This window comes from Macaca nemestrina, chromosome 3, assembly GCF_043159975.1.
Source record: "Macaca nemestrina isolate mMacNem1 chromosome 3, mMacNem.hap1, whole genome shotgun sequence".
Classification (NCBI taxonomy): Eukaryota; Metazoa; Chordata; class Mammalia; order Primates; family Cercopithecidae; genus Macaca; species Macaca nemestrina.
In genome coordinates, this window is record NC_092127.1 from 89,207,616 (window position 1) to 89,220,181 (window position 12,566).

Here is a 12,566-nt window from a genome sequence, read left to right on the forward strand (position 1 = left end):
ACATGGCATCTGCCATTATTTTATTTTCTTTGTTCTTGCTGTCTGGGATGATTATGCCCCACAACCCTGGCCATTGTTGCTACTGCTAAGTCAGCTTATGGCTGCTGTTGTCTACAAGGGCACACAACCCTTGCTTAAGGCCAAGGGTGCCATCTTTGTTCACAGCTGAAAATGTGACACAACTTACTATCTCATTGTCTGTGCACTGGAGACTCTGGTGAAATAGCTCCTTTAGATTTTGCTGAGGAAGGACTGAGTAACAGTCAAGAATGTGCTCTGAATCACCTTTCCCCTCTAATGATGCCCATATTCCATCAACAAAACATGTGCACTTCAACCCTTTCTGTCTTCAGGTGAATTCTTTCTCAAGAAGGCTATTTCCTTTTACCTGCCAGTCAGCTAGACCTATGCTACTCAAACGTGGTCCACAGACGGGGCTGTTGTGCACACTCTTTGCTAGCAAGATAAGTACAGAAATGCCTGTTTTAAGTGTTGAAAAACTTACAACAATTTAACATAGTAACTTTGTGTCTGTTGAATCTGATAATAGTAAACTGGGATTGTGATATTTGTATTTTTTGCTTGATTTTTCTAGTAATTTATTGAATTTTATGAAATCTCAGTCTGTGATAGATTATAAATTGAAAAAAAGAAAGAAAGAAAGAAAATCAGATGCTTTGCAGCAGATGGTTTAAGAAACTCTGCTTGACATTATGGTCAGACAGCCTGAATTCATAGTGAGCAGAACGTAGGCTCAGCCTGGCACTCTGCTATGTAGTATACTTGACTAAGAAGAGTTTGGTAGAAACATGGATTTGCTGCAGAGGATCTGAAGTAGTGGAGAAGGAAGGAAGTAGAACTGACCTTCTCCGTATAATAGTTCTCTTGCTTTCTGCCTGAAACAGGGACAGAGCATAATGCCCTGACCTGCATGCTAAGCACTTGTGAGAAATAAGGAGAGAGGAAACCACTCTCTTGCATGCCATGTGGTTGGGAAAAGAAGGGTCCTGCCCTACTGAGTTCTCTGATGTCCAGCTGTTCTGGCATAGGGTGAAGATTTCCCCCAGAAATAGTACAGATGCTCCTTGACTTATGGTGGGGTTCCATCCCAATAAGGTCAAATTAAATCAAAGATATCAAAGGAGGAAATGTATTTAATACCCCAATAGACCCTTTGTGAAGTTGAACAATCCTAAATCAAATCATGATAAGTCAGGGACCATCTGTATTAGCCTTCCCTCACCATGCTGGTGTCTCCATTGGTCCAGAGAAAACTGCTCCTGTGGGCCAAGATCTTCCCAGAGGGAATTCTGAGAATAACTGCTAATACTCTGTCTTAATAAGTTCATACCTGTTAGCAGACAGGTCATAATGCAGATATCCGACTCTCTTTTCTCCCATATTCCCCCGCTCTGATCTGCCATTGGCACAAAACATCCTCCCTCTTTTTGGACTTGGAGAAATAGCTGAGGAACCCTCACAGGCTCCACTTAGGAGTTAGAATCATTTCTTTGCAGGAATGCTGAGGGCAGGCAAAACACCTAGCCTAGTACTAATTACATAGCAGATACATGTTAGCGCACCCTTTTCATGTCAAAACTCTCCAACAAATTGTTTTATCCCCTGCTGAAGCACCTGTTCCATCATATAGCTTTATGTACTTCTCTTACAGTAATTGTCTTATTTACTGCTATATATATATATATGTTTATCGTTTTGTCCATATTCAACCAAGAACTCCTTGAGGTCTTGGACTATTTCTTCAACTTCCAATCCTTTGTGGTTAATAGTCTAACTGAAGTGAATTCTTCATTGCTATTTATTATATTAATCAGTTGTATATTTCTTTCAAGTTACAAATATTAAAATATATTTAATAGCAAAATAGTACATACACAGCAAAATCATGCTCTTTTTAATAAACAGAGTCAAAGAATATAAATAAACAGGTTATGTTTTATAAAAGGTAAACATAGTAAAACACAGTATTACACACAAAGAAACACATTTATTTCTAAGAAAACATAGAACCATACACATCCTTGAGGATTCATTTGTAACTTCTGGTTTGTTTGTTGTTGTTGTTTTTTTTGAGACGGAGTCTCACTTTGTCACCCAGGCTGGAGTGCAGTGCCATGATATTGGTTCACTGCAACCTCCACCTCCTGGGTTCAAGCAATTCTCCTGCCTCAGCCTCCTGAGTATCTGGGATTACAGGCACCTGCCACCATGCCCAGCTAATTTTTGTATTTTTAGTAAAGACAAGGTTTCATCATGTTGGCCAGACTGGTCTCGAACTCCTGACCTCAAGTGGTCTGCCTGTCTTGGCCTCACAAAGTGCTGGGATTACAGGCTTGAGCCGCCACGCCCGGCCAGTAACTTCTTACTTTACAAATGACACAATGCATTTTAACTCAACATTTGCTTTATCCCATATAATACAAACATAACAAAATACATTTAAAACGGTGTTGAAATATACAAAAATTTAATGTAATTTCTGAGTCTTAGATGTTTAAATAAGAAACTTCTTTAACCAGGTATCCCTTTGGACTGCAGGAGCAGTTTATATGATAACTTTGCATCATAATCTTTTTACTCTCAGGCTCTTCAAGCGTTTTTATCTTCTTTGAAACTTCTATCTAAACAAAAATAGTATTAAAAAAAATAACAGAAGGGGTTAGAGTCTACCAATGAACTGTGGACATCAGTATCTCATTCTTCTGTTTGTCTCCTTATTCTAGTTTGAAAAAGCTTTGGAACATATTATTACCTATCATTATTACATATTTCATGTAGCTTTAGTGTTACTCCCCCAACTGGAAATAGAAGTTGCTCTTTAGTAAGGCCCGGGGTGCTTAGGGAGCAATGCAAGATTTTTCTTACATCTCTTGGGTCAACCCTATACAACTAATTCTGGGAAAGGAATTGTTAAAATACACTGTCCTTGAGAAGTGTCTTTTGGTCCATTTGGAGAAATGGTTAAAGATAGCTCAGTGCTTACAAGCGTCTATTATGATTACCCTCATGACAATAACTATTATTAAACTAAAAGTTACCTACTGCTTTATCACCTTTCCTCAATTTATGCTTTCTCACTCTTTAAAACGTTTACCCCCAAAGGGTGAAAATAATGCCTTAAAAATTGTACCTTCATTTACCTTTATTACACTACTTAATTGCCCATAGGACATCTAGCTCTCACAGTTTTATCATTAGAAGCAAAGGACTCACCAAATTTCTGGACCTTTTAAAAAGAGAAAATAAATGCCACAAGCATTTTCCATTTTAGTTTTGGAAATGTTCTTTTTTTTTGTAGAAAGAGGGAAAATTAAATTAAAAAAAAATAAAAATAAATAAACCTCTTCCCTGAAAATATATGATGTTTGCTGTCTCAGTATAAATCCTGCAGAAGTCATCTAAGCTTCTAAGTATCGGTTTCCTTCCTGGTTAATAGCACAACCTGGATGTCAGACAGGCTGACCATGACTCAGAGTGGGACTCTAGGCAACTAGTGTCAATAGGCTTGGGGACCACAATGAGTGAAAACAAAAACCCTTCCTCCTCCATTGTGTGTTCTACGAGTGAGCAGACCTAAGAGTGGTGGTTTAAGCACTTTCTATCAGAATGGTGATTGCCTCAGCATTCTCAAGGAGATGGCAACATCATGGAGGGGCAGCAACGTGAATCAGCAACGTGGTATATGGGTCCCAATCAGCAACTGCTTCTGATTTGTTTTTAAAGGAAAATCCTTAGCTGGTTTTCATTTGAAGCCTGCTGCAGATCACAGCATCAGGGAACATTCCACCTTGCTCCTGGGCCAGAGCAGTCTTTGGCAAGAAAGATCTATTCAAAGATGAACGACCGAGATCGGATCGTACCTTCCCCTCGGTTGAGCTGTTTTCTTATTTGTGACTGTAATAAAGCACACACACGTGTATCCATTATTGAGTGATTGTAATGAACCCTGGATTCTAACAAATATTAAATAAGACATTTGATTAGTAAGGATGTCATACAACTATAAGTTAATTATCATGTGCCCACCCCCAACTATAAGCTAATTATCGTGTGTCCAGAAAAATTTTCTGCATTTTTTTTAGGACACATATTGTAAAGTGATTGCTAAAACATGTACAAATTGGGAATTGGTCTAATACTTATAGTAATCTATAAAATGCAATAGTATTCAATGAGTCAAAAGAAAAATATAGATCTAAAATTAATATGAAAAAATGTTCACAATATATTGCTAAGTGAAGTGAGCAGATATAGAACACCAGCAAGTGATTTGTTTTGTTTGTAGTTTGTATATTATCAATAAAGATGCTATGAACATTATCGTAACGTTTTTTAGTGGATACATGCACTCATTTCTCTTATACACCTCAGCGTGAAAATGCTGAATTATAGTGTAAGCATACGTATAGTTTTAAAAGAAACTGCCAAGCAATTTTTCAAAGTAGTCATACACATTTTCATTCCCTCTAGCAATGTAGGAGAGTTCTAGTTCCTTTGCATTCATGTTAATACTTGATATTGACAGTCTTCATTTTATCCATTCTGAAGGGTGTGTAGTTGTACATCATTGTAGTTTTTACTGCTAGCAAGTGATTAAATTTTGTTTTTAAATATTTATTTGTACAGAGAGAAGTCTAAAAGTGTGTATACTTGATATATTGTTCTATAATTCTTGTATAATGATTCTGTGTTACTTTGATAATTAAAAATAGAAAGAATAAGAAATTAATTCATATCTGAGCAAAAGTTTCACAAGGCAAATTATCCCTCACTGAATAATAAATACATTGGAACAATTTAAAAATGAATGGTATACTTATTTGAATTTCAAACTGAAAAGATAATTGAAAGCAAAAGTCTCAGTATCTAGAAAGGAATTTTCACATATGAGACAATTTTACAAAAACTAGTTAAGAAAAATGTTTTATGTTTGAAATCATCTGGCTGGGCATGGTGGCTCACACCTGTAATCCCAGCACTTTGGGAGGCTGAGGCCATGGATCATTTGAGGTCAGGAGTTCGAGACCAGCCTGGCCAAAATGGTGAAACCCCGTCTCTGCTAAAAATATAAAAATTAACTGGGCATGGTGGCGGGCTCTATAATCCCAGCTATTAGGGAGGCTGAGGCACGAAAGTCGCTTGAACCCGAGAGGCAGAAGTTGTAGTGAGCTAAGATCACACCACTGCACTCCAGCCTGGGCAACAGAACGAGACTCTGTCTCAAACAAAAAAAAAAAAAAAAAAAAAAGAAATAATCAAAGCTTTCAAGATGGTATTTATAGGAAATTTTAGTCAGCTTTAAGGACAAGTTCTTGGCTAACAACTCACTAACTTGCAAGCACGTGAAAAACACGTAGAAGATTGGTGAAGTTTTGTAAGTACTCACTCAGTCTTCTCCCCGGGAGATATATAGAGAGCAGACAAAATAAACCAGCTTTTGTCCTTGACCTGCACAAAGTGATGCTTACACTGGAAACTAAGCTAAGTTCCTCTGGCAAACTTTCTTCTCTAACAATTTAAGAGGCTTTTCAACTAGAGAAATAGGTCGGCTTTCCTCTGTCAGACCTTCTAGTCCTAAATGTCCCCCTCCAGATAAAGCTGAACTAACTGACACACCTTAAAGGAAGTCTGATAGGTGGTTATTAGGCTAAGGCTCTATGTCTAAGACCCAAATACAGCTTAATTCTTCCTTTTTTACAACCCTGTCTTCATCTCTTCTCATGTCCCAGAAGAATTAACAGACTGTTCCGCAAGCCTGGAAGTAGGCACCCAGACACCTCTTTGATTCTCGGGGATAGTGTGACTCTTTTGATAGAAATATGTTTGAAATCATCAACATGTTATTTCTCAAGACTCGACATCTGAAGGCTTAAAACTCTCACCAGTTTCCAGCGTAATATCTTGATCCACTCATCAGCTTCTACTCCGGTCTTTGCACAGAGATAAAATGTCCTGAATGGAAATACCAAACTAATAGGACAAAAGAAAGAACATAAGATATTGCAGATGATTAGCTCTCTCTCTCTCACTATATATATATAGGTTGATTAGCTATATATATATATATATATATATATATATATGTTGAACACTAATTAGAGTATTGCAAGGGAAAAATGAATTGATAAAGGATCCAGGTAAGTACCTTGAAGAGCTGGTATATATGGACCTATTACTGCTAGCAAACTGCAGAAATGTTAAGGAAGTTGTGGATTCATATTACTACTCCAGGTCAGATGTATATACTCGAATAAGACTTTGAAGAAGAAAGAAGCATGTTCAGGACACCCCCAGATCCTTTTGTGGTTTATGTCTTAGGCTAACTCTAATACTTATGTATTTATTCAGCTGTTCTCTCAAAGATCTCTCAAAACCTTGTGCTATGATTCAAAGAATAAGCAAGACAGGAAAGTTTGCTAAAAAGAACTCATTTGTGTTAGCTTGCTTCAATGAGGATAACTCTGCCTTCTGTGGTTGTTGGCAATTTCAACTATCGAGACAGTAAAAAGAGACAACAAAACTCAATTAGTTATTTCTCCCATCTCTGAACAAGAGTCAATCTCTGCTTCAGGGATATGAACTTTCCTACTGGCACAAAATACTTTTCCTAGATATAGAGTAATTTTTCATTTGACTGTGTCTGATTACCTAGTTAAAATTATGCAAGTGATAATAAGGTCAGCCCTAAATTACACATTGAACATACTTCCTGTACTTACAGTTGAGATGCAAAATACTAAAAATCTTTTCTCTTTTTGTGAAAAAAAGCCTTCAGGAGGGTTTCTTAAAGCCTACGCTGTATATTTTGTTGATGCCAGCAATTAATATTGAATAGGTAAGAGGTAAGTCCTTGTGCATAGAAGGTAATACCTTGATGTGAGGTCTAGTGGAGGGTGAGTGGACAGTGGTGGGGAGGAGTGATAGAGTGCATATACTCGAAAACTGGTTTCTGTAATTGTCATTGTTTGGTACTCCCTATGGGAGACATTATTAACTGCCAATTAATACAGATACTTTTTCCTTTCTCTTGCTAACAGAACCCCAAGCAATAAATCCTAATTTGTTTAAGCCAATTATCACCAGCTGCTGGGGATGGCCATGACACCTGGTCTTGGCCAATGAGATATAAGGGACAATCTCATAGGGGAGATTCTGGAGAAACATTGGTTTTCCTGATAAAAAGGGACACACATGGCTGATACCATCCCTACATCTTTCTTTGTACTTTGTTGAAAACATGAGACCTACAGGTGTAGTAGACACTTGAATCCTGAAGTAGCCAGCATGAGAAAAGGCCAGGAGAACTGTAGAGACCCTGGACCTGACCTTGTCACCATAGCTGCTTGCCTCCTGGTTTTTGGATATATGAGAAAAATAAAGCTCTGCTAGCTCATAGGGCATGTCTGTGCAAATTTTAAACAAGACACCCATTCTCAGTTGATATTATAGAATTAACATTAATTTCCTCAGGTGTAATAATGATATTGTAGTCCTATAGGTGATATTTTATTCTTAGGAGACACATACTCAAGTCTTTAGGGGTAAAGTGCCATGATGTCTGCAAATTACTTTCAATTGATTCAGGAAAAAAAAAAAAAGTGGATAGACTGGGATAAAGCAAATATGGCAAGATATATTAATAACTGCTGATGGAGGGTATATAAACGTATGTCTTTCAACTTGTGTGTGCTTGAAAAACTTTAAAATAAAAGGTAGTGGGAAATAAGACATGCCTTTCTCAAGACTCTTCTCCCAGTTAGAACATTTTTATAATATACTGATTACGTTAGAAAAAAATATTTTTGTGCCTTCTGCCAGATATCGTCATAACAATACAAATCACCTATCATTAGAGTCAACAAAGTTATAATTAAAATGGGGGAGAGAGCCTCAAAGAAATTAAATTGTCTAAGATGTAAATGGCATCCTCTATGTGAGTCATACTTCTCCAGTACACAACGTAAGCTGAACTGGCCTGCCTGTTTGTTTAAGCTACTTTAAATGAGGTGTTATGTCACGCTCAGCTGAAAACACTCCTAATATGTAGGCATGCCCCTCAGATCTGAACTTTGTAGACATTGAGATATACAGCTTTCTATTCCTTAGCCAAAATAAGTGTCTGGCAAGAGGACATTAAAAAATGTTTTCTTAATAAAACAACTTACCAAAAACAGTTTACTCTTTCTTGTGAATAATCAAATTGTACAGCTGAACATTCTGTTAGGTCTAGGATCCGAATTGGTTCTGGTGACTAAATAAAATAAAAAGCAACATATATCATCTTAAAACAAAAACAAAAACAAAACAAAACAAAACAGAAAACAGACAAATCTGTCCCTCACTTATTCCCCTCACAAGTCTTCCACTATGTGCAATTGTCAAATTTCACTAACAGGACTGACAATAGAAAAGCCCTACCACGGGAAATCCTTGGTTTTGGAATGAGCCTTTCATAAAACTGGACGTTAAGATACTGCCTTTATCAATTTACTGATGAAGATGGATTTTAACACATGGAAGAGAGGCATATTTTTCTCTCATTTTTTAAAAACTTCTACTTTCTTAGAAATTTTATATAAGAAAAGTGAGAAAAAATAATTTTAAATTGGCTTAATGAAATGGGCATGGGAAATGGACAGACTGTATTTTTAATAAAGGGACAAATTGCTGCAGAGAGACAGTTAATAAATTGCGGCAAAAGAATAATTACATTGCCCTAAACAGAAGGAATTATGTGCTCTGGGGAACTATAGCCAATCCAAGAGAGCCATTTCTGGGATACACATCTCATCTTTGCAAAATAACTCTGTTCATTTCAGGAATCAAGATTTCATATCTCCAATCATTTATTAGGTGTTTCAGGTGGATATAAAAATAATTTCAGAGATTTTAAAGACATAAGTTTCTTTCATCTAGAGAATTGATTTTTAAAGGAAAAATATATTATCATGTTTCTCACCATCTGGTCTTTGTAGTATTTCAGTTCATTCCTGTGCAGAGTAAACCATCTTGTTTTCCAGGTCTGAGAAAAACACACACACACAGAAACACACACACACACACAAAGTTTTGAATGCAGGAATGCAATATTTGAACCAGATGATTTACTTTCATTTTAAAAGTATCTAAAAAATTAAATACTATAACCCCGAAAAAATTCTTGTGTGTCATTTCTGAGAAAAAAAGTTTCAAAATATCTATAAAAATTAAAATAATTTCTTGCATTAAGCTCATAATGAAGGCAGATATATCATTAGTATATTTTTAAATACAAAAAGAATTAGTCTATCGTAAATATTCAATATGATTTATAACAAAAATGAAAGCAGATATATCATTAGTATATTTTTAAATACAAAAAGAATTAAGTCTGTCATAAATATTCATGTGATTTATAACAAACCACTACAATTTCCATTTTATTAACCCTATAATAAAGATAAATATTGTTCTCTGAGTACCTAATATGGACGATACACTATCGTTGGAGGCTTTATATATTATACTCAATCCTCACATACAATGCCAGTGTTATTATTCTCGTCTTACAGATAAGAAAACTGAGGTTTAGGAACCCTGACTCACGTGCTATTCTAAACCTTGCCTAAGAACTCCAAGGTATCAGTGGTAAAAACCGTCGCAGCCCACTGTTACCCTCTTACATGCAAACAGCATCCTACTCTATCCTGTGTGGCAATGTGCCCAGTTAAAAGAAGTAACAGAGGATTTAAACATAAGTATGCCATGAATATGAATACTCTCTGTCCTCAGGGAGCATTTGATCTAGAAGGGACACAAATAACGAAATTATTTAGGCTAATTCCAAGCACGCCAGTACCTGTGAGAGGTTAAATACTGTGAATCTTAAAATAAGAAGGAACAGGCACATTCTATGAAGGTCTTCTTGGCACATCCAGATGAAACAAAGGAATTCTAAAGGCACAATCTCATAAATGGGGAACATTTGGATACTCTGAACTTGTAAAAACCTAAATTATGTTTTTCTTTGGATTTTATAACATAGTTTCAGTAGCATCAGTGATGTTTTGGGCCTATCTTTAAGCAAACATTTTATACAATTTTGACTTCTTGTTTTAGAAAAAGAACGAAAGATGTTCTAGGTTAACTTGCTATCTTCATCCTCAATCATTCCATTAAGAGGACTATATTTTATTGACTTTTAACTATAGGCTATACCTATGCAGGGCTTTGTCGAAGAATAGTCAAGTCATTTTCCAGAATTTCGACTAATGAGCCATAAAATGGACTCTTGAGTCAGGTAAATATTATAAGTGGGTTACAATGAGCAGGCAATTATGCTTCCAAGAAAAACTATCAAGATGCGAATTGAATCTACATGACGTGTTCTCTTTTTCTGTGGCTGGCATGAGCAAAACCATACTTCCTTACCTTGACCAGGCCTCCCTGTTTGGTGAGGTAACCTTCTTTGGTGCCCAGCTGAAAAAGAAAAGCACTGAATGAAGCCCAGAACTGTTACAACAGGACGTTTGTCCTTCCTTTCCTGTCCTATTTTTAAATGAAGAATGTTTGCATTTGATCTTTAAATTACTCTCTATTTTTCACCTAGGCACTTGAAAAGCTTCCATGTGCTGAGAGAGATTGTTTTCAGATTGGATCTACCCGCGTCATTCGGTAGCTACTAACTCTATAGCAATTTGCAAACAGTAAACCACATCGTTTCACTTATAAAAGTCCCTATTTGTCAGTGTGTCATGTGAAATCCAGCTGTTTGGATTGTTACAGGGTTATTAGCACATAAACACGCACACATCTATTGTCAATACGTTTGGGAGACTGGATTAAGAAAACAAGGCTTCAGGGCTTCCCAGAGTCTGTATTATGCTAATACACTTTGTAAATTTTTAAGAGGGAACCTTAGAAACAGCATTTTTACCATTTATTTTATCACATAATCCTCTTCCCCAGCTCCCACACTCTCTTGAGATCCATGTTCCGAGAAACAGACTGTCAGGAGTGTAGATTTATTTACACCTGATTTATCCAAAATGACTTTGAAATAAGAATGAGCCAGTTATTTTAACTTATGTTGTCATTAATTTAAAGGTAAAAACAACAGCACACACTTAGCTAGCACCAATGAATTACAAAGAAGGGTGGAGAATTGTGTGAACAGAAATTTGCATAAGACAAGTAGCCTAACATCAAAAAATCTATCATTTCATAAATTCCAGAAGAAATTCAATTCCTAGTAGAATATTTTGTTCAAATGTGATGTCATCATATGTCTTAGTAAGAAACAAAATTAACAAAAATTGGGAAGTGATTTGGTTGACACCAAGGTTCTTTCTATGGTAATTTCCAGAATATTTTTTTCTGGGGTGAATTCTCCCTACCAAATAAAAAGAGGAACAACCATCTCTACCACAATAAAAAGAGTTAAAGCAGGAAATAAGCAAATACTTCATTTAAAATCTTAAGATATAAAATTAAGGATAAACTACCCAAATGTTCACTTAAATAATATTAATCAATATTAGTGAATTTGATATCTCATAATCAGTGTGATTTATTTTGACATTAAAGAAATTGAATTGACACAATTGAGTTTAGGTGTTATGGAAGGGCAAAAAGTAATTATTTGGGGCTTCTACAGGTTAAAACCTGTAGAGGCAAAATAACTAGCAGTAAATGGTTACATAAAAGATCCTGATAGAACTATTTACTGAAATCAAGCTAGGGAATAATCCCATCTTACCTCCACCCAAACAATATAATATAAGTGTAGTATTTTTCTAAGGTTTTGATAGATAAGTGGAAGGCTGCATGGGAAAGCACTGAGACTATTAATTTTATTCAGGGTCTCAAGATGATAAGAAAGTAAATAATTATAGAGCAGATTTATCTTTAAAAATCTATGATCTGTAACAGAAAAACTGTTTATAAGAGCCCCCATTGGGGTACCATCTAAATGTTCAAAAACAAAGGACTATCCTTTCTGCCATCCTACCTACCTACTTGTCTCCCAGCCTTAAATGTAGTCAGAAGCCAACAGGTCAGGTAAAGCAAGGCAGGCATTGATGTGTGTGTGGAGGGCTTTCAAGCACCTTAGTACAAGGTAGTGGAGCCCAAGCAGGGCACAGGGAGCCTCTGTATGGACAATGGCGGTGACGGTGGCAGCAGCAGCTGTGTGCGAGGCATTGAAGCCTGGCAGGGTGTGAAGGGCTTCTGCCTGAAGGGGTGGATTGGGCAGCTACTGCACAGTTTCAGAGCCAAGTTGGGCTAGGTAGGCATCTGTAGTTAGGGTGGGAGCAGCAGTGGCCTGGAACTGGGCATTGAAGCATGACTGGGTGATTGGAGTGTTGGGGTAGGGGTTGGGTAGTAGAAATAGTGATGGGAGATTGCTTATATTCAATTGATCATCCCATAAGTAAGTGTACTGACGATGATAAGATCCATATTTTCTCACTGTGGAGAAGGGAAAAAACTAGAATGAACTTTGTGGTATTGGAAGTATTGTTGTGAACTCATGGATGGATGAATGAATCGATAGATAAATACAGATG

General features: G+C 36.5%; 1 protein-coding gene across 4 annotated transcripts in view; it reads right to left on the reverse strand.

Moving 5' to 3' along the window:
* The window catches only part of LOC105486362 (dual adaptor of phosphotyrosine and 3-phosphoinositides 1), a 61,189-nt gene that overhangs the window by 3,076 nt on the left and 45,547 nt on the right, over nucleotides 1-12,566 (reverse strand). The window contains exons 5-10 of one of the 4 annotated variants that reach the window (XM_071093261.1): nucleotides 10,432-10,479; nucleotides 8,981-9,043; nucleotides 8,187-8,272; nucleotides 5,904-5,991; nucleotides 3,882-3,915; nucleotides 1,868-2,642 (exon numbers count right to left, since the gene is read on the reverse strand). In XM_071093261.1, coding sequence (XP_070949362.1) covers nucleotides 2,611-2,642; nucleotides 3,882-3,915; nucleotides 5,904-5,991; nucleotides 8,187-8,272; nucleotides 8,981-9,043; nucleotides 10,432-10,479 — 351 coding nt within the window. In that variant the 3' untranslated portion in view covers nucleotides 1,868-2,610. Of the gene's footprint in view, nucleotides 1-1,867; nucleotides 3,916-5,288; nucleotides 5,470-5,903; nucleotides 5,992-8,186; nucleotides 8,273-8,980; nucleotides 9,044-10,431; nucleotides 10,480-12,566 lie in introns of those variants that run through there. The other 3 variants (XM_071093262.1, XM_011749219.3, XM_024794265.2) reach the window with 3 other exon arrangements.